General features: G+C 47.8%; 1 protein-coding gene across 1 annotated transcript in view; it reads right to left on the bottom strand.

The window, feature by feature from the left end:
- The window catches only part of DPF3 (double PHD fingers 3), a 174552-nt gene that overhangs the window by 49726 nt on the left and 102376 nt on the right, over nt 1-22450 (bottom strand). Inside the window, 1 exon segment of the mRNA XM_047079406.1 lies at nt 5864-5992. Coding sequence (XP_046935362.1) covers nt 5864-5992 — 129 coding nt within the window.

The following is a 22450-nucleotide window of genomic DNA, read 5'->3' as shown; positions in this document are numbered from 1 at the left end:
TACGCTTGGCTGGCCACACCAAATGAGAAAGATGAGGACATCTACTACCCCCAAAAGGAGAAACTGAAGCCCAAGCTCTGCTAGTAAAATTAAAATAGATAAGCAATAGCCATCCTTGGATAAATCTTTCCATGGGAGTTTGCCTTGTGTAGACAGTTCATTTTGGTTCTCCTTCCGAGCCCCAAGCTAGAACTCCGAAACTAGGTGGCTTTTTGTAATTTAAATTTAGCCGATTTTTTTTTTTTAACTTCCAGTTCAAAGGCAAGCTGTCATTGAAAATTTTAGGACTACAAACAACTATACGGATTTCAAATGATAGTATAGATCGGTTGGACATATTTTTATTAACTTGGAAGCTCACACTTCATCAATGAGAGCAAGTTACAATGCTATGAACCCAACAGCTAAGTCAAAGTAACAGAACAGATGACAAGGAGGAGAATGACAGGAAGAGCAGGCTGCATCCTCAGCAGAAACCAACTGGAACCAACTACATGGGCTTTTTCACACACGTGAGCATGCAGGAATATTACAGCACAGGAGGTTTCTTCCGTATTTGCTAGGAACAGGGCCACACGCAGATGAGGCAGAACACCCCCAAAGTGGGTGAGGTTGTTCTGTCCTCTCACAACTGAGAGCAAATGCCCAGGTCAGCTCTTACACATTTCAAGCAGGAGAAAAGTAGGAGTCCCTTCTGTCTCAGGCTACCAGGGAAGCACAAAGAGTCCATTTGTGGGTTTCTTTGCTTAGTCTTTGCTTTTGTTCGGTTGGTTTGTTATTTTAATGAGAGGTCTAATTCAGGAAGATCTGCAAAGCCCGGATTGTCAGAGCAGATCTTCCCAAACCCTTGCAAGCAGCCTGTTGCCTGGGCAGCTACTTGGATCTCCCAACCCAAGCCAAATGGCAGTGCCCATGTCTCTGGACCTGTGCTCCCATGGAGGCTGGAGACCCTGACCACACTGATCCGAAGAAGTTCAGAATCTTCAGATCAGCTCAGCTGAGTATTTTCCTAATCAGAGATCCTCTTTAATTTGGACTCATCCCCTTGGCTGTAAAACGGGAACGTGGAGCAAGGAATACCACCCTGGACATGCAGACCCCGTATGGCCGAACTCGCTTCATTCCACCCGAGTACAGCAGCCAGCTCCGACCTCCGATCCCTGGACTCCACCTGCCAGGTGCAGCCAAAGGAGGCAGACTTAGCCAAGCACTTCCCCCAGCCATTTTCTCTGATGGTCGAAGCCAGAAGCCAGGAGCCCACCATTCTCCGTAGAGGGCCCATCCCATCGTCCAAGCAAGCCTCAGAACCCACACGAGGCCCGGGCCCACGTGGGTAAGCATGCACACACAGAAAGCAGAGGGCCAGGCGGAGGACACGCCGGTAGCCACACCCACGCTAACATGGCGGTGGGAACCCAGAAAAACAAAAGACAAGCCGGGGGGAGGAAAAGGAAAGAAAGAAGGGAAAAAAAAAAAAAAGATCAAACAAAAAACAAACAAAAAAAAACCAACTATGATGGTTTTGCCCTCACTGTAAGACAGGCCAGCTAAGACATACCTTTTGACTAGGACTGCACAGCTGTTCGTTCTTGGGACTGCCGACAAGGTGATGGTCTTCTCCATCGCCCCAGGGACCTTGAGCAAGTGTTGCTTTGGTTTATTTCAGGAGGTGCTATTGGAAACATAAAACAAAGTGCCTGGAGGGCACTATAAAAAAAAAAATAGAAGAAGAGACACGGGAGACTTGATCATCCAACGGGAATTTATGTTTGTAAACAGGGGCCAAGGGGAGAGGGAAATATACTGTGAGGTATCATTCTTTCTTCCATGAGCGCGGCCTCGGGTTGCTTTGTCACCGCTGAGTCCATGACTTTCTGTTTATATTCCATTCCTGCATTTGGAAATTGCTCTTCGCCAGGAGGAAAGTGAGGAAAAACCCAGCAACAACACCACAGCGGCTATGCTGGCGGAGGGGAGGAGCCCAGGAGGCGCTGGAGGGAGGCCACACGGAGGCCCAGACTTCCCAGGAGCTGCTGACATTTTCTCGCAAGCAGGGAGGAAGATGGAAAGGTCAGGGAGCAGAAATGGGGAGGGGGTCTGCCGTAGGGAGCCACACACTCCGTGGGGTACAGAAAGTGCCATCATCTGCAGGCGAGGAAATCCTCCTGACTAGGTGTCCTTGAATCAACCCCTCCCCCAGCGGCTCTCTCCCAAGCAGGATATCACTTCAATTGCTTTGATTTCCCTTCGCTCTCTCTCTCTCTCTCTCTCTCAAAAAAAGGTCCATTTCTAATAATAGCTAGAATACATAAATAATAATTTTTAATGTTATTCGTTCTTTGTTTCCAAACCCAATGTTCCTCCTCTCTTCATTTTGCCAATAAATGGGAAAACTGAGGAAATCGACTCTGCTCGTGTCAGAAAGATCCCCTCCCCCCCAAAGAGAGACAATCCACCTAACTTCCCATTTCTATGGAAAATAAACAGTACTTCATGATGCCATCTCTCTGAAGGACTGTTATCCTGCTCTTTTGTTCTGCTTTGTTTCAGTGGTTTGTGCTTCGGTTGTACATACCCAGAACAGAGGGGAAGGGGGAAAGGATGCGAGGAAGGAGACAGGAGAAAGCAAGGATGGAGGGAAAACCTAAAGTTGACTTTCATTGAAAAAAAATATATATCAGACCCAGAATAACGACCAAAGTCAGAGGGTGGCGGCTAGTCGCCCAGAGAGTCTGGTCCGTGGGTTTAGCAACTGCCCTTTTTATCTGCTGTGGGTGAACCCCGGCCACTGCGGCGTCCTCGGCAGGAGCGAGGCTCTTCCAAATCGTCCTCATCAAAGCCGTGGAAAGTTGACGTGTCACTTTCTGATGTGGAACCGAATAAGTCCTCCGTGGTGCGTGCTGCGGCCGCTGCCTCCTCCTTCCTGCCTTCTCCTCCCAAATGAGCTGACATGTATGATGAATATATCAGCACATGGGTTAAGCAACAGACAGCATCATTAATACTCTTATTACATTCTTACAATGTTACTCTTAATAGCAAGATCATAAACCATTTCACACCAGGAGGGATTAGCTGGGTGTATCACCTGGTGATAGGGAATTAGGGTAACGGGACAAAGCCAGCGTTTCCAGGGAAAAGGATTCCTCCCCCTCCCAGAAAAGCACCATCTCTACCAGAATATATACGTCCACAGCTCTGACAGCGACAGATTCAACCGTGGTCTTTCTTTCTCCTCTTCCGTATGCACACATATGCATGCACGCTCGCTCAACCCCGCCCCAGACAGTGAGTTTCCTTGGTGGTTTTTAAGCCTGGTTGGTATTTCTTTGGTGTTTTCGGTTGGTGTTTCTCTTTGAACATTGTGTGTCCTTCACTTTGACAGTCAGCTTTACAAAGGTATTACTGTCAGATAACCCATTCGAGGTGGTTATTTTTATTTTTATTTTTATTTTTATTTTATTTTTATTTTTACCCGCTTCTAATCCCATTGTTTCCGCACCCTTTCAATTCTGCCCTTACACCATGTAGTTCATTTGCACTGAAAGCACGAAGAAGTTGCAAAGTCTGATAAGTGGTAGGTAATAAGAAAGTCTCTCATTTTCTTTAACGACTGGAGGAAATTTCTGTGATCTGCACCTGCATCCGTGAGCATGCACATATACAGCTGTGTGCACACACGTGCACGCGTGCGGGTAAACACACATACTCCAGCCGCTAAACATGCCCAGGTCTTAGTTACTCCAGAAAGTCCAGAGTTGTCATATCTGCCTCAGAGCACTAAAAAAGCAGGAAATAGGGGTTTATAAAGCCTAATAAAATACAGTATCCTGAAATCTATAAAACTCAGGTTTAAACTTACTCCCCTTGTAAATGGGCCCCAGGACTGCCCCCAAATGAGGTCACGATGTTTCACTGATGGTGTCAATTTCAGGAATCTCACTTTCTCCCCAGGAAACAGAGGTAGTGGAGTAGATGGGAAGGGAAAGAGTTTTTCTGAGCTTCACAGTCTTCCTTTGGAAGGACTCCAAGGAGGCCCTAGAGAAGTATTCGCCCACCTGCCTTAACAAGCGTATCTCATGGGCTAACGCCACCTGTTTACTCCCAAGGTATTGACTATTTCAGGAACATCAGAGTCAGACCTTGACTAAATCATCCACCAAAATTGGCAAATGCAATGAGAACACCTAGGCTGGTACCAAATGGCCCCCTGAGTCACATAGCAGACAGATCCTGGGAAGAAAAAGCTGAATAAAGGCTGTGAGGAGAGAGGCTTTGGACAGACAATACCGGCTGCCCACTTTTGGTCCCCCACGGATCAGATTCAAGTACCCCATCTTTTGTAGGAAAGGAATGGGGAAAATTATAGTAGTTTGCAGTGAGAATTCTGAAGCCTCCCTCTCTAATGCACCCCAAACGCGTAACAGTCCGTCACATTCTGCCTATCACTCCGCCAGGTGACTTTGCTCCTGGCAATAGAGAGTCCGTCTGATCATTTGCTTTTAAAAAACACTGAATTGCATTTCGCTTGTTGCGTTTTCTTTAAGTATTTCTAAAACTATTCGTTTTCTTTTGAGTATTTAAAACCCAGAGTCCAGTGTCATAACAGCCCTCTCTTCTAAGCTGGCAACGGTAGAGTAAAAAGTTCAACATTAGGTATTAGGTTTGGAAAACAAATGAACACAGACAGGCCACCCTGTCAGGTCCTTAAGAGTTCCGTGAGGGTATGTGCAATGGAAACCATGGTCCTTTTTCAATTACTGAGTTGCTACTCAAGTCAGTCTGGATCCCTAAACAACCCAAAACCCAAATATAAAAGGTTTGCAACCAAGCAAGGGAAGAACTGAGTTGTTGTAGTAAACCCAGGTGTGGTCATCTCAGTACTTCCCTTGGGACTCGGCCCAGGAAAGACCCTGGGGAGAAATAAATATGGAAAGGAGCAATGACTTCTCACTGCTAGCACGAACCACCCAACTGAACTGTATTTCGCCTACTAGTCAGCAATGGATCAGACTAAAGATGAATCTGAGATCTTTTCTCCTCCCTGCCTTGTGCTTTGGCTCAGCTGGGACATAAAACAATATGAAAAATAGGTAGCACCAACCCATCATGACCAGCCAAAAATAATGGTTTGGTTAGAGTTGAAAAACACAACAACTTGAACAAAACTTGAAGACCTGAACTCATGTTGAGAATGAAAGGATAAGACCATTGTCTTTTTTGGTCATTTTAGTCTTTGGAGAGGTTAAAGATGAAAATTTCAAAACACGCCAAATCGATTCCAGATTAGCCCTGAGAATACCTGTCCTTTTGCTCCCTTGATCTATCAGGGTCTCTTTTGTCTATTTTATATGAGAAAATGGGATGAGTGGCCAATGGAGGTGGTATTTACGCAGCTGCCCATGAGCCCAGGGGTCTCAGACTCCCGCAATTCAAGATGTGGCTGCTCTCCCTATGGTCATGCTTCCACACTCTTCCAGTTCGCCCCCGGCATTTCCATAGAACAAACGCATCTTCTCGTTATGTGCGCATCATCCGACACAAGGAGGCATGTGGCCCGTGCCTCTGGGTCTTTCCCGGACACTACCTCCCTGCTGTCCACAACACACACAAAGAAACAGCCACCTCGTGGAAAGGCCAGACACAAGCCAAAGACTCCTTTCCCTTTTTGTTCCATCTCAGGGCATCATTTTGGTTCTTAAAACTCAAAGAAGAAAAATATGAAAATGACCTGAAAACTCCTCTCCACTCAAAATCACCACCGTCACTTCTCCACGCGAGCCTTCAACTCCCACACAAGACAGCAGAGGGGTGCAAGTGGTCCTGGTCTATGGGCACAGATGCAGGTAGGGGCCACACTCACCAGAGCGTCCACAGTCCGCACAGGATACCAGCTCCTCAGGCCGCCCGCTCTTCTTGTTCATGTTAGAGCCCCCCAAGCAGAAGTCACAGTAGTTGTTGGGAATGACTGTCCCATCCGGTCCTTTCTGGGCTATAGGAACATTAAAAAAAAAAAAAATCCGATTTTTGACTGCCATGAGCTTCTACTGGCCCCTCTTCTCCCATGGCGTGACAGAATCTGCTCCGGAAAGAATATCAAGTCTAGGATATGAGGCCTTGTTACAACGAAGTGATTAAATTGGGCAAGGTTTTCTTTTTGATCCTCTTCAGTTCAACAGTTCTAATACCTTGCAAGCCATCCAGGGTTTAGTTTGATTTTTGCAATATTTGCAAAACCCATCTCTGTGTTTTTACAGAAACTACCCTTGCTCCTCTGATGGCATTCCCTGGATGAGCAAAGCATCTAGAAGGCCTACTAGTCAAGTAAACTTCTCTCATCACTGAACAATCAGCCCTCAGGGCTTAGGCTCAAACAGCAGGTAGCAACCATAAACATTGGTGGAATGAGAGGGAGAGAATGGCCAATGCCTAGGCCTTGCCCTTGGGAAAGATGCTCTTATTCAGGAGATATTCCTCCTGTCCCTGAAAAGAAAAAACAAAGAAGGAAATCTCCTTCCAGGAAGGACATTGAGGATGCTTCTGGGCACTCTGATGAACATCTTGGCAGGTACACAAGGGTCCACTCTTACTCGGCCTCATCTCCCTAAAGTCCAGACTCATTGACATGGAGAAAACTCAGGACTAGTTCATCAGCAGACTTCAAGCACCTAGAAACAGAACTGGACACTTAGCCTCGCCTCATGCCAAAGATAGGTTGAATGGTGAGTTAGTGAGCACGTCTTGAGGCTTAAGATCTTCATAAGCCACCCCTGCTGAAGGTCCTCATTCAAAGGCAAAGAAAAATCTTAGGACATGATCTTAAAAACAAAGCTTGCGAGAACGGCACCTAGTGTCAAGCACTGAAACCATTCTCAGTTCCTAGGAGATGGCTGAAAAGGCTTGGACAGGTTTCTTTGCATGGAGAGAAATGCCTCCATTCTCCTGGTCTTCGATCCTCGTTGTGGAGATTTTTTTTTGTCACGTTAACACTCCCTGTTTGCAACTAAGAAGAAAAGTCTGTCTGTTTATGGGATCAGCCTAAACCACAGGGGTATCTTCTTCCTCACTATACCCAATGTCTGCTGCTATCTTTCATTATTTACTGGCTAACATTAATCAGGGTCCCGTAGGGTACAAATCTGTAAAAGGAAGCAGATATGTGAGCAGAAATACCATCCAGACAGTAAGTGATAAACGGATTCACCCACTTTAATATGATTCCCTCTGGCCTTCGCTTCCTCCATGCCTCTGCTTTGCCTCCAGGAATAGAAAAACTTACCTGGGAAGGCAGAAGACAAAAGCTTGCAGAATTACATTATAGAGAGTTAATCCATTTATCAGTTGCTATTTGGATTGTTTAATCAGTTTCTAAGTCATTGATTTTCATCTTTAGGGAGGCAGCCAATTCTCTGCAAAAACGTGTTGGCTGTTGGGGACAGACAGAGGAGTTGGCCACCCCCATGGCCTGTTGAGTGTCTTCATCAAGGACTGTGTCTTAAAGACATGACATGTCACACAGAACGGTTTTGCAAATAATCTCCAAAAATCTCGCAAAAATGTTACTCTAAAATTTTCATTGTCCAAGTCCAGAAAGAAGCTCCTTTCTTCTTTCTCTCTTATTTGCCACCTTCACCATGTTTAGAACTCCCTTAAGAAAATCCAAGCATGTCTATGAAGCAAATAAACTCAGGGTTTTCCCATTATAGACTATCCTAAAAATCAATCCAAAAGTGAACAGGAAGAAGTGGGGTATATGAAATTAAGGGGCTGAGTGTAAACCAAAGCTAACTTTCGTCATTGATATGAACTAGAAACAAAATGTGGCCATGCCAGTCATAACTCAGGTAGCTTCCCGCATGAAAAGCGATCAAAGAATTCCACGTAGATCATCCCACTAAAAGTCTCAGAACCACATCCTCACCATCTGTCTCTCCTGTACTCTTAAGGACTTTCTATTATGTCAGATTTTCTCTCTTTTCACAAAATCTTAAAGCAACCAAAGAATCTGGTTTTCTCCAACACACTGTATGCCTTGCGATTTATGAGGATGAAGTAGAATATAGACTATAAGAACTCCCAGGTAATTCGTTACAATCTTCATCACCAACAGACCATTGGATGCCCTCATCGAATCAGGAACTCTAATACTGCAAGAATTAAAAGTTCAGAAATGATCTAGTAGAGCAAAGCAGATAGTGATAGAGAAATTGGTCCTGTGTAAAAAAGCCAAAGGAACAGCATTTAATTTATCTAATGAAGAGAAGTTTCTGAGAAGACTGGATCAGAGCAGGATCCCCACATATATTTGTGTTGGTTGCTGGCCATACAGAGTGCCTGGTCAAGGGGGTGAAGAAGGTGCTAAGACCCCAGTTGTAGGCCCTGCTGTGTGTAGCTGTGACATGTCAGGGCTGGGGGGGGAGGGGAAAGGTATCATTTTAGTCTAGCATTGACCCAGTATACAAAGTGACAGTGAATATTAGGCTTCATTTTCGGCAAAATCCTACTCTCTTCTCATAATAGTGAATTCAGAACTTCCTTTCATCTTGGTATAATGGTGTGGGATAGACTAATCAATAGCTTTTGCCTCCGGTCCTCTTATACCTTTTGGTATTTAGAATTGGTTTCAGGGTGATTTTTCCCATAAAGTTCTCCCAACTCCCCAGCCAAAATGGCCAGTCAGGCCTTGGGAGGGCACTCTGTTGACGTCACTTTTATGATACTTCTCTTGTTTATACACATGTACTCTGGCCTCATCGACCTGCACTAAACGATCTACTCCTCCAGGTCGGGCACCATGTCTAACTCATCACCGGAACACCTACATGGCCTGCGTGCAGGAAATGGTTAACCACAATGTGTAGGATGAATGGCTTAGAAAAGGATGGCAGAGATGTGAGTAGACAGCCCAGTGACACCCCTGGGACATCCTCCTAGTGGGGACAGAGCACTGTGTTTGCTCGCCCTGTGGCAGAGTTATCTGTCGCTCGGAATATCATTCACTACATAGTTTATTTCCCAAATCCTCAGAGAGAAGTGCTGGTCCATGTCTAGATGGATTGGTCAGTCATCTGGCCTGGCATCACGTCTAGCTCCCGGAGTAAAGGGAGGGTGGCTTTACTGAGGGCCCTGGGTTGCTGGAAGAATAACACTGTAGCCCTACTATGGTAGGAGAAACAGCATCCTGTTCACAAACATACAAAAAAAGTAGAAGACTGTGATTCATTGTCTCTTGAGAAGGGGACACCTGGTTGCTACCCACTCAGTCTCCCTCTTGTTCAATGGCTTCTTGAAAAGAAAAAGAAGCAGACATTTACTACGCTTCAAAACTGTGACAGATCTTATGCTGGATGCTTTACATACATTGTTTCATTGATTCTCACAAAAACTTTGTGAAGTGGAGATTATTCGACAGATGAGGTAACTGGGACTCAGAGAGATTAAGGGGCTGGCTTCAGGCCCGTTCCAAAGTGCAGGAGGGGAGATTCACCCCTGAGCTGTCTATGTCCCCAGAGACTCTCTGCCTCCTGGAAAGTCCAGAGGCAAACACTTCCTGGCCATACCTCGCATATAAAATATTTCATAAATCTCTTTCGAGTCAACTTGATTCACCCATATGTCAATTAGGAAGCCCAAAGGGACAAAAATTATTGAGATCGGCCTGATAAAAGCAGAAATTCCCTTTGAACTTAAATTTGATGTCCCTACCACGGTAATCCACGCTGGGTGATCCTGTTTATTGTCACATACTCTGTGAAAACACTTCTCCAGAGAATTCCAGAAGCTCTGGAAGGAATTTTTTCAAGTAAAGCTTACACCACAGCTATACTGGCCTATGGCCTGACCCAGCCATGAGCAATTTCCTGGTACCGTGTATGAGATCATTATAAAAAGGATTTTACTATAAATAGGAAGCTCACCCAGACCTGGTGAGAGGGATTTAAATAGAGATTCTGCTTCTGCCTATGGGAAATCGAGTCCCACTTTATAGAATAAGACAACAGGAGGGCAAAGACCCGAGTGGTATCTCGATGGCAACGTCCGTAAAGATGGATTTGGTTTTTCATTGATTAATGTTCACGGGCTGAGATCATATAAGAGATACGAGGGAGCTGCCAAGAAAATAAAGTGAGCCCGAAGAGTTTAGGAATTTACCTGGGGGAGATAACTCTAAAAATCTCTAAGGGGGAAAAAAATGGAAATCAAGAACAAAGTTCATGAAAATACACACACACACACACACACACACACACACAAAACAGAAGATGGGAGGGAGCACTCCAATCAAACCAAAAGAAAGGAAAAGCCAAGCCCCAAACAGTCTCCCTGCCACGCCCGGTAAAGGGTGAGCAGTCATTCTGGAAAGGTCTCAGTGTACACTACAGGATTTTTTTTTCACTCTGATCAGGCCACGTGTCTATGGCAAACAAGGCCCCGAATCTTCCCTAAAACTCCCACCCACACGGGGCTGTCTTCGCCCCTCTCGGTCTGATTTCTGCTCTGACGTGCCTGCCCCTCATGAAAAGAAAGAGTGGCGGGGACGGCCTGGCCACCAGCAACATCCCCTCAGCTGGTTCTACCAAGACCAAAGCTGTGTCCCAAATGTCCTAGGGAAATAGGAAGCAAGCCAGGAGTTGAGGCTCCTCTGTGGCACATCCACAAAAGCGTGACTTCACATCCTGAGCAGAAGCTCAGCCGGCCTGCCAGGGCCTGGTGTGCACACGCACGCGGCCGTGCTCTGTGCCCACGACCCAGCTGCAGCCCAGGGACCATGTCTTCCAGGGCCTGCTAGTTGGGTGTGTGGCCCTTGGGGAGCCCGAGGGGCAGTGAGAAGAGCCCTCCAGGAGGAGCTGTGCCTCGCCCCTCTCACTTGCTCCCCCACCGCCCTCCACGGCTGACAGTTCCCATCCCTCCGCAGGGCTGACCTGTTTCCATGGCAACCGGAATCCTGGGCTCTGGCAGCCTCTGGTCTTGCCACCTGTTATTACTTCATCTCTCAAGTGTAAAGCATCCTAGCCAGTGCCACTTGGCTGTGCAGAGCGCATCTTCAGAGGACGGAGTAAAGAAAAGGGGAGAGGAAAGAGGGAGAGCGGAAAGGCAGCCCCAGGCTGGCCACACAGGACACACGGGACAGGCCGGGCCATGGGAGGAAGGGAAGGCGAGGAGGGAGGGTGTGAGCCAACGTGCCTTCCCTTCAGAATCAGCGAGCAGGCCTCAGCTGGAGGCCACCGCCACATCCTGCTACCTTGTACCCAGCCTTTAATGAGGGCCGTGGGAGGGGCAGGGAGCGGGTGGCCGCTGGGGCAGCTGCACAGAGATCTGCGCGGGCCCACACAGAGCAGAGCGAGGAGAGGGTTAAAGTAGCAAGATAAAGACTGTGGGGAAGGCTGGACCAGAGGGCAAACAGAGTCTCAAAGCCTGGATAAATGGCCTTAATTCTCATGCTCTTGCTCACCCTACTCCTTACGTGTTTACTCATATAAATTATCCCCAAGGCCTGACACCTTTTTTCACTGCTTCCCGAGAACTGATGAAAAAATAAATCCTACAGATCCAAGGAATAAAAATGTTGGGATTCCATTCAGGCCGGTTCTTCTTGGCTACAAACAGCAACTCGGGCCCCACCCCAGGGCTCCAGAAGGAAGACGAACGATGCCTTCCTCCCTGAACGTGGAAAGGCAAGGGGCCTGGGGAACCTGGCAGCGAAACGGACTCCGGGGTCCACTCCCCACACGCCCGTTAGGCCACGAGAGTCCTCAACCGCAGAGAACTCGCTCTCCCTCACGGGCCATTTCGCCACCTAGCACCGAGGACAAAGTGAATGTACGGTAAGGATTAAGGAGACAGTGCTGCTAATGCAGAGTGATTCCAGGCACTGAGATTAGTCCGCCGGGAGAAACGAAGGCCAAGGGCTGATTCAGTGAGTCTCCACGTTTATGGACGGGCCTCGATCGCCACAGTCCATGTTGTTCAGGGCCACACGAGGAAGAATGAGCTGAAATGGCAGTGCGTGCCGCAAGAAAGCCGGAAGCGAAGCCAGTTGAACAAAGGCGCAGTAGAGGCCTCCGCCCGCGGGAAGATTTCCCTGGGCCAGGGGTTGAGTGCATGCCCTTCTAGAGGCAAGAGAATATACCAGCTGGCATCATAAGGCCCCTTTTCGGCCTATGATTTGATGATTATGAGAGGGTGAAGGAAGGATCAGAAAAGTGAGGTGTTCCAAACCAGGGGAGCTCAGCATCTCCTCATGTGCTCTGCTTGTGGCCATGTCTCTCTCCCTGTTCATCGTGAGCTCCCTGAGCGGGGTCTTTAATCGCGGAATCCCCACCACCCAGCACAGCGACTGACCCAGCACTGGCAACAAATACTTAACGAAAGGGATAGATGATCTTCACAGAGGCTTTTTGGACATAGAAAAAACTCAGGCAGAGGGGAGGCAAAGACGAGGAGTGGAGTGGATGTCAAGTGTCCCCTGAGGACCAAGTGACCATTCTAAGGCACTGCCGGTGTCAGTCCTGTTCATAACGGGGACAGAAAGAGGGAGCAGTAGAAGTAACAGGCAGGCTCATCAGAGAGTATAAAGCTGTGATGGAGAAAGCCACTGGACCCGCCCTCCCTCGGGAACCCTTTCCTTGAGGCATTTCTTGGAAAACCAGGAAGGAAGGACTTAAGAACTCCCAGACTCCGTTGGTCCCACAGCCCCTTGAACCCCATGTTTGGTCTCTCACCAGGGGCCCTGCAGCAGCTAGAGAGAAAATAAGCCATCTTACTCTGCGATTGGATGGCTGCAGGATCTTTATCAAAGTTTTAAGTGTGGTGTCAGTCACCTCACCTTTCCTTGCGTCTACCTTCTTTTCCTCCATCTTTATGGAGTGCAAAACTCAGACCATTAGACACACACCTTGATAATATTTACCCCTAAACACTGTGCCGTAAAAACAGAAAACATGTCTGCTCACATCTATGTCTCCATCCTGACAGACGTATTTGCTTAGAGTTGCAGTTTGCCAGGAATTTGGATACCACATCACCCATTCTGGGGCCAGATGGTCACATGACCCATCAGTAATGTCCTTTGTGCTACAGCCCCAGGCTGGCAACTTTGAGTCTGTCACTGATGCTTTGGAAAAGCGAGGAAAAGACCAAGCAAAGCTGATTACTTTTCTCGGTGCTGATTAGGGAAAGCACAAGGAGATATTTCAATTTTTCAGTGGAAGGTCATATGGGTCAGCTCATGCCCTGGCGTAGCAACTTGTTATTGCCACCAAATGAGTCAGTTGAAGGGAAAAACGTTTAATCTGGGAGTAACTATGTCAACAGGGCTCTGAATGAAGTGGTGTCCTTCCCCTCAGAGAACTGCAGGACATCTCGGTGCTTTAGAGCAGGATAAGCCTCGTCCGTTTAAGTTGTCAGGATATTATTATTGTGATATTAGAATTCACCCAGCCCCCCTTCCTCTCTTGCTCTAGCCTTGCCTCTCTCCACACCTCTTCCCCACCACCTCCAGGGGGCGCAGGTACATGTCAACCCCAGCTGCCCACAGTGGACCAGCATTTTCTAGGTTCTCGAGACTGAAACACAGTACTCAGGGAAAGGAAAAGGATGCGCCTCAAGCGTAAGACCTGAGGATTACAACCGAGTCAAGAGACTACAGAGCCAAAGAGCAGCCCAGCCCAGGGATGAGGGCCCCGATGGGGGACACACCCAGAAAGCAGGCCAGGAAGCAGGTGCTGGGAGCCACAGACATGTTTGCCATGGGTAGGCCAGAGCCTTAGGAAAAGAGTGAAAACCAAGTTTATCCCGTGGATTTAATAGTGCAACCTGGTTCCTGGCTAGTCATCTGAGTGAATCGACAAGATAAAATAGACTGAACATCAGTCTCCAAAAAGTGGATTTCTCTAAGGCAGTGGTTCATCTGAGAACTTGTTAAAAATGCAAATTCTAGGCCCCTACGCCAGACCCACTGGTTCCGAAATTGTGCGGTAGGATCCAGCAGTCTCTTTTTTAAGGAACAGGTGATTCTGACGTGCTCAAGCTTGAGAACCACTGCTCTAACACCACACGTGTGTCACATACATTTTCTGTTAATACTGCACTTCATACGAATTGTCTTATTTAATCTTCACATGGCCCTAAGAGGTAGATGCATTAATGTTTCATTTTACATCATGATACTTGGGGCACAAGGAAGCTACGTGGCCTAAGGTCATGTGTTAGTAAGTGGCCCCACTGGCTCTGCACCCGGGCAGTGCGGCTCAAGCCCGCCTGCTACTGATCTACGATGGGCTCAAAAACCATACCCCCGTGGGAAGTCACGTCAGAGCTTGGCAGGCCCAAGGCCCAGAGGTTGGCAGGCCCTGGAGGGCAAGGATTCTCAAATTTGAGTGCCGTGCAAACCATTTAGGGAATCTCGGTAAAATGCAGATTAGGATTCATAGGTCTGGCTTGGAGCCTAAGATTCCATATTTCTTATCAGCTCCCCCACAGGGTAGCCTACAGTCTAAGTTTGCCTGGCACGGAGGGGTTCCCAAGGCACAGACTTTCAGTCTAAAAGTGGAAATGTCCTGGGCAAACCTGGATGAGTTGGTCACCTGAGTCCTAGCTGATGTTGAAGCTGCTGATTGCACTGTGAGAAGAAAAATGCAGGCCCTCAAGGTGAGATCTGGATCATATTCAAGTGTGATTTAAGTTTTGAGAGTGGAATATGGCATAGTCTATTTTATACTTTAAAAAGATCACTTCGGGGCACCCGGGTGGCTCAGTTGGTTGAGTGTCCAACTTCTGCTCAGGTCATAATCTCGCAGTCTGTGGGTTTGAGCCCCACGTCAGGCTCTGGGCTGACAGCTCAGAGCCTGGAACTGCTTCAGATTCTGTGTCTCCCTCTCTCGCTGTCCCTCCCTTGGTCGCAGTCTGTCTCTCTCTCAAAAATAAACTTAAAAAAAAATTTTTTTTAAAGATCACTTTTGGGGTGCCTGAGTGGCTCAGTCAGTTAAGCGTCCAACTTTGGCTCAGGTCATGATCTCATGGTTCATGGGTTTGAGCCCCGCGTCAGGCTCTGTGCTGGCAGCTCAGAGCCCAGAGTCTGCTTCTGATTCTGTCTCCCTCTCTCTCCCTGCCCCTCCCCCCACTTTGGGTGGGATCACTTTGGCTACTCCACAGAGAATAGACTCTAAGAGGTAAAAACAGGCTGAGAGGCCAATAAAGAAGCTGCAGTGATCCAAGAAGGAGCTGGTGAAGGCCAGGAGATGGAGAAAGGAAGACAGATGTGGAATACCTTTTGGAGGGGAAGCTGATACAGTTGTGAAGGAAAACAAAGCCAAGGATGAATCCTAGGATTTCTACCTTAGGCACAGCATTAGTTTTTTTAAAGAATGACGTCAGAAAGAGATAGATAGATAGATAGATAGATAGATAGATAGATAGATAGATAGGAGAGCTAGAAAAAGAGCATGAGACACAAATGAGAGAAAGATGCAAGAAAATTACTGAACTAAGTGATGTATGATTTTTTTCTAGAGTAAGACTCATTTACGAATTAAAATCGCAAGCAGAATTTGTAATGGGGGGGTTCCTATAATACCACAAACAGCTAAAGTTAGTGTTAAAGATTAAATGTGCCTATTAGGGACTGAATTGTGTCTCCCCCGCAAATGCATATGTTGAAAGCCTAACCTCAACATGATGGTATTTGGAGGTTGGGCCTTGGGGAGGTGATTAGGTTTAGATGAGGTCATGAGGATGGTGGGATTAGCGGCCTTATAAGAAGAGATACTAGAGAGCTTACTACTCTCTCCCGACATGTATCAAGGAAAAGCCATGCAAAGACACAGTAAGAAGATGTCTATCTCCAACCCAAGAGGAGAGTCCTCACCCAACACTGACACTGCCAGCACTTTTATATTGGATTTCCAGTCTTCAAGACTATGAGAAGTAAATCCCTATTGTTGAAGCCACCTATGGTATTTCATTAGGCAGTCTAAGATGAGTACCCATTAATACACCTGTTTCTTTTGAAAAGCCACTGTTGGATATGATGCACTTCACGATTGGCCTACAGGTGAAAATTGAGGGACGTCGCTAGAACTGTGACAAAGATCTCATCTTTGGGATTAGGATCCGTCACTTGGGGTTCCAATGTCTTGACTTAATTGAAAGGTGTCCAACTCAAGCACATTCACATCTCAGCTTTCCATCTTGCTCACCGTGTGACCCGGGGGAAGATACTCATCCTTGCTGAGCCTCAGTTTTCTCCTGTGCAAAATGAGAGTAATAGCATGTGCCTCACAGACTACGAACTCTACACGAGACAATGCGTGTGAAGGACCTGGCACCTATTAGGTATTCTGTCATTTCTTCCCCCTCTTTCTTCTCCTATGTGAAATAATTTAGCTTCTGATAAAGGAAGGGGAAAAAAATCAAAGGCCTACATCAGTAAACTTTCCCAAGAGGCGACACGTGACCGGAGAATTCCCATTCACGCTCCAAGTCCCTGAACACATCAGGTGGAGTCTGTGCCTTGGTGTCCTCTAGGGGACACACAGCAGCTACCTCACAGGGTTGCTGTGAGGAATGACTGAGACGAACGTGGCACGCCTAGCACGGTGTCTGACATGTTCAAGGAATGTATTGAAAGTATTATTGTCATTGTCATGACTCAGGACAGGGGACTCCTTCAACTCCTTACCTGAACGTTCTAGGTAAGTAGGCCCAAAGTGTGAGAGAAATGAAAGAGGCTCACAGAAAGGCAAGTTGGTGGGTGGAGACCCTGTCCTGGGGAAATGGGACGGCAAGCACAGGGATGCTACACTTGGCCAGATTTCGTTCCACAGCTTCCTTCCGCTGGGTTTCCTGCATCCATCTTATTTCCCCAATTAAACCAGAAATTGTCCTGGGGCGAAGACGGCATGTTTTCGCTTTTTTAGAGGCCTGATTCAACGGAGCCCCACAAGTGGTCACAGGCTCAGTAAGCGCTCAATAAATGCTCACGTTTAGCCTGTACTGAAGGACTGGTGTCCTACAGCTAAGGTTTAGCAAGGGGCGGGGAGCGGGGAGGGGGCGCCAGGGCCTGGCCAGGCTCTGATAGCTCCACCAACGCCACCGAGACCCCTACAGGCAGTTAGCGTCCTGGCATCACACGGCCACAGACAGGCCCCGACTCAGATTAGCCATCTGTGGTCATGGACATGCTCTGTCGGTCCGAATGGCACAGAGATGGGATAGGAGCATTCACAATGTGCAGGCATATGGTGCCCAACACCCACATCATCGCACTGCAGACTCACGCAACCCCATGAGGTCACTTTGGTTTTTCTCTCCATCTCACAGAGGAGGCAACAAAGGAGCAAAGAAGTGTGAGGAACTGAGCCACAGTCACACACATATAAGATGGCAGAGGGGCAGGGCCATGACTCACGCCCCCTAGCCTGGCCAATTCCATTTCCATTCTCCCAGACTGCAGGTCTGAAAACTTAACTCCAAGTATACCCTCAAGGCCAGAGCAACCCCTCAGGTTTCTTTTCACTTCGTAATCTATGAACTGTTCCGTCAAATAATAATTCACCTAAAGAACACCTGTTGTTAGTTTCCAAATTTGCTCTTCAGGAAGTGGAAAGTGGCTCCCTCTTCCCGACAGAGCCCTGTTTCTGATCTTTCCTCTCTCTCCCCTGTAACAAAGGCTGAATTTCCTGCATCAAGGTTGGGTACGTGGTGGGCTGTGTGTGCTTCGTGGTTTTGCAGGCACCTTCAGAGTGATCCAAAATTCTCAAGCCTGTGTCGAAGGTAATTTTCACTCTCTCTCTTAAAGCTCTACTCGTTGCCCTCGGGCCATATGCTAGAGGACAGAAATGTCAGGAGACTAACATCTGTTAGATCTTTCCCATCAGTGTAGCAATGACATCATATGCTTCTTTTAGGTAATTTGCACATTATCAGACTAATTTTCAGATTATCTAATCAGCCGACATTACCCTTAATCAACTCAGCTCTCCTCTTCCAGTTCTACACGGTACAACATGCCCTCCAAAGGCGTGCTAGGGTGGGGCTTTTTCTGCTCTTGACGGATACTGAAAGCCCAGCTATGTGCCAGGCACACCATCATTATGCAGAAGACTGAGACCTCCAAGGACCCAGGACAACCCAACTTCCATTCCACGGACCTGAGAAACAGGCTTGAAATAAATTTTATAGATCCATATTTTAAAAAGCACTTTCCTCTTAGGAGCTCCAAGTATGGCATAGAGAACATTTTATACTCATTTACGCTATTAGGTAAAAGAGATGTTCCATGTGACAATTAATAATATGCCAAACAAAATTTTTTTATAAATCATTTGTCCTTGCCTTCTAGTAATTGCTACTGTGGCTCTCCTTTTCATACAGGATGACAGCTACACAGCTTGGCATAGAAGTCACGTCCAACGGTGGCTCCCGCTCACTTTCCCACCGTTCTTCCAATGCCACTGTCAGAGCAGACTACTACCCCTTGTCTGAGGCATCATGCTATTTCATGCCCCCCTGCCTTTGCCTCTACCTGGGAAGCCCTCTCCCCATCCTGGGAAATTCCTCTTCATTCTTCCAGAGCTAACTTGAATGTGACCTTCTCAGCAAAGCCTTTGCAAAGCCCCTAGTGCAGTGGTTCTCAAGCTTTTGTGGGCACCAGAATGCCCTGGAGGGCTCTCCAAAACACAGATCATGAGCCCCACCCTCAGAGTCTCTGTTTCAGGTCTCCAACAAGTTCCCAGGTGATGCTGATGCCACACCTGGAGCACCACTGCCATAAGGGGTAGAAAGTGTACTGTGCCCTTGACCCTCTGCCCTTCACAATTCTATATGTACTCCATTACACACTCCTGCACAAGACTGTGAGCTCTCGAGAACAGGGATTGAGACAGTATTTAGCACAGCGATACTAAACCAATGAATAGATGGATAGATGGATAGATGGATGGATGGACAGACAGAAGAATGTATTAGACGGAATGTAGTTATTTACAGCGTTTCCATTAGAATCCAGAGCCTCATAAATGCCCACCCCCACCCCACCTCACAGAAAAGTACCTTGAAAACATCATCTTTAGTAGATTCTCACTCTGCATAGAAGATAAAAGGAAAGTCAAGAAGAGTTTTGATATTGTGAGCATGGGTCAAAAGAGTTTTGAATTCTAATCCAGTGCTCTCTGCTACCCTGGCCCCACTGGGGCTGTTTACCCAGGTACCTTTCAGAAGTCAAAAGAGAATGCTTCTCTTTTTTTTTTTTAAGTTTATTTATTTATTTTGAGAGAAAGAGAGCATGAGTGGGGGAGGGCAGAGAGAGAAGGAGAAAGAGAATCCCAAGTGGGCTCCATGCTGTCAGCACAGAGCCCGATACGGGGCTTGAACTCACAAACTGCGAGATCATGACCTGAGCCAAAATCAAGAGTCGGACACTTAACTCACTGAGCCACCCAGGCGCCCCCACAAAAGAACGCTTCTGCGTGGCACCACGTGGAATCCCAACCTGGCAAGCACTCCCTCCTTGTACTCATATACATGTAGTCTGTGTGTGTGTGTGTGTGTACCTGTATGTACACACACATATGTGCACACACACATACATACACACAGTGATCTCGGTTTTAGAAAGCAGACAGGGGTGATCAAAGAAATGCAAGAAGAAAGAAGAATCCAGCCTCACTTGGGGAGGGGAAGGGGGGGGGGCCGCTTAGGCGGGGAAGACCCCAACAGAAAAGTACTACGTGCCAAGGTGAATGTTGGAGCTCCAAGCATCTCAGGGCTACCTATAGTTGGGGCAGAGAGGCAAAGGCATGAAGGAAAGGGGACAAACCTAGAGAAGAGACAAGAAGTGTATACTCAGGAGAAAATGAGCGGCTAGGAGAGGAACAAAGGCGAGAGAACATCAGCCGGTGGGGGGTGGGGGGGCAGTCAATTGCTGAGCTGGCAGCACAGGGCAGCTGGGGGCTGGGGGGGTGAGGGGAGGTCAGTGCTGGCTCCAGCACTCCGCTCTGCCCTTTCAGCAGCGGCAGGCACAGGCATGAGCAATGGCTTGGCTGGAGACACAGTCAGGGGGTGCGGCAAGGGACGGCAGGTGGACCAAAGTCAAAAGGTCTCTACCGCTGCAGGTGGTACAAACGCAGATGCCCATGCCACAGAAAACTCGGGAGTCTGTAGGGCTGTTTTCCCCACAGGCCTGTGTGTGCTCACAAGCAGCTGGGCCACCCTGCAGTTCTGCTAAAGAGGGAAAAGTCAGCATTCCCACTTCGCTGGCATCCAGAACTTTTCCTGGGGGATCTGGAGATTAGCCTCTTGGATTAAACTCTCCTGCCTCCCTCCCCCCCTCCAAAAGCCTCGCCAAGGGAGGATCACAAAGCTGAGACCTCAGACGCTGTCACGTTCAATTCACCACACAGCCCCAGTGGCATTTAGGGGCAGGATGGATGGGAGCCCACCCCCACCCCCAAACAGTGGGAGCAGCTAATGACTGGGTATTAACGATGCTGGCAATTAGTGCTCACGGGAAAGTGGTTGGGGGGCTGCTCACCAGGGGAATGTGGGAGGGAACAGAGCAGACATTCGGAGCAGCAAACAGATTGGTGGCGTGCGTGGTGCAAAGAACCTGGGAAGAGCTGCTGCCTCTTAGATTTCTTCAGAGAAATTGGGGAAGAGGGAAGGGATGGCTTCTGTGGACAGTAGGGGCCTTCCCACCACACCCTCCTCCTCCTCGCTAGCAAAACTGGATTTAATCACAGAATTCTCAGAGGCATTGTGAAGAGATGTTGTTGAAAAGGTGTTTGTGAAGGTTCTGGAACCTTCCTCTTGTAAGGAGGCCCCAGATGAGCCTAGGGACAGCTACTCTTTTTTATGCAGCTTAAAACCCTTGGGTAGTCAGATGACCCTTTTTGAAGGACTCAGTTTGTCACCTGCAGGTGTCAAGGAGAAGGGTAGATGGGAGTTAGAGCCAAGAGGCTCACTGACAAGCCCACAGAGAGAACGCACAGCCAGATTGTGGACACATCTCCATCTAGGAGGAGGAAAGACTCAGCTTCCTGACCAAGCATGGCCATCTGGCCTCTCAGAGAGGACAGGAGGAGACAAAAGACACTGACTCACAAGAGTACACGAGGAGATCCTGGTGGACAGAGGAAACTATGGCAGTGCCCATCTTGGAAGTCAACAGCGAGCAAGTGGGGGCATCGGGGAGATGGCAGGGACGGCTATGGAAGAGATTTCCTTGATCCACTCAGGGCCTGCAGAGTACCTGGGGGGACCATGAGGAACCTTCCTCTGCTGTTGCCATCACCATGCACACACACACAAAAGAGATGCAGACGAAAGAGAAGCATTCCGAACCCTAGAGCGTGAGTAAAAAACCACAACACAAGGACAAAATGGCTTGACATTTGAGAAGGGATGTCAAGAAGATAAGCCAGCGCTGGGGGGAGTGGGAAATAATACCAAGTTAACAAATACTTCAGAGAGAGCAACTGTGGCTAATAAATACTTTCCAGATAGCGACCCAAATCGAAAGAGCTCATTCTTGGCCTCCTCGCGGTAGGAGACAATAGGTACGCCTGGGCCACTTAGATCAGAGAAGGGATAAGAGGAGAGACGGGGAGACGCAAATGCCAGCTGCCCTGTGCATGTTCCTTTCTGAAAGATGAGTGTGACTGGACCAAGGGAACCTCTCCCTGGGGAGGAGAGAGAGAGAGAGAGAGAGAGAGCGCGCTAAGCATTACTCAGAAGCTGGCAAGGGGAGACGCTCTGTCAGACACTCATGCTGGGTTTTCCAGGTTCTATCCAGATGACAACAGCAGGTAAGAAAATAAAGGTCGGTCACATGCATGAAAGACTTGAATCTTGCAAATGAGTAAGAATTAAAGAAGGCGTACGGGCTGAATTGGGTCCCCCAAAATGCATCTGTTGAAGCCCTAACTCCCACCTCCTCATGCTTCAGAATAGGACTATATTCAAGGAGAGGGCCTTTGAAGAGGTGATCAAGTTAGGGTGGGCCCTAATTCAATCTGACTGGTATCCTTACAAGAAGAAATTTGGTCACACAAAGAGACAGCAGGGGTACAGGAACACAGAGGGGCCACCACGTGAAGAGGGGGCGAGAGGGCAGACACTTGCAAGCCAAGGAGAGAGGCCTATGTGGGAACCAGTCCTGATGACACGTTGATCTGGGACTTGCAGCCTCCAGAAGAGCGAGAAAATTAATTTCTGTTCCTTAAGCCACCCAGTCTGTGGTATTTTGTTCTGGCAGCCTGAGCAAACTAATACAGAAGGCCATGTTACAGGAAGAAAGGAGGGTGAGGGTTAGGCAAAACCAACATGAATCCGAAGAAAGGTCTTGGCCAAAGTATGTTAATTATTTCAAATATTTGGTGAAGGCAGCTGATGGACATCTGTTGACTAAGTTGATTGACTAAAATGCACAGGAGTCACCCTCAAATCCTAGAGT

Source organism: Lynx rufus, unplaced genomic scaffold, assembly GCF_022079265.1.
Source record: "Lynx rufus isolate CCGP_SWC_20201006 ecotype Redwood Valley unplaced genomic scaffold, mLynRuf1.p SCAF_17, whole genome shotgun sequence".
Lineage (NCBI taxonomy): Eukaryota > Metazoa > Chordata > Mammalia > Carnivora > Felidae > Lynx > Lynx rufus.
The sequence above is the reverse complement of the archived record's forward strand: the minus strand, read 5'-3'. Positions and strand labels throughout refer to the sequence as shown.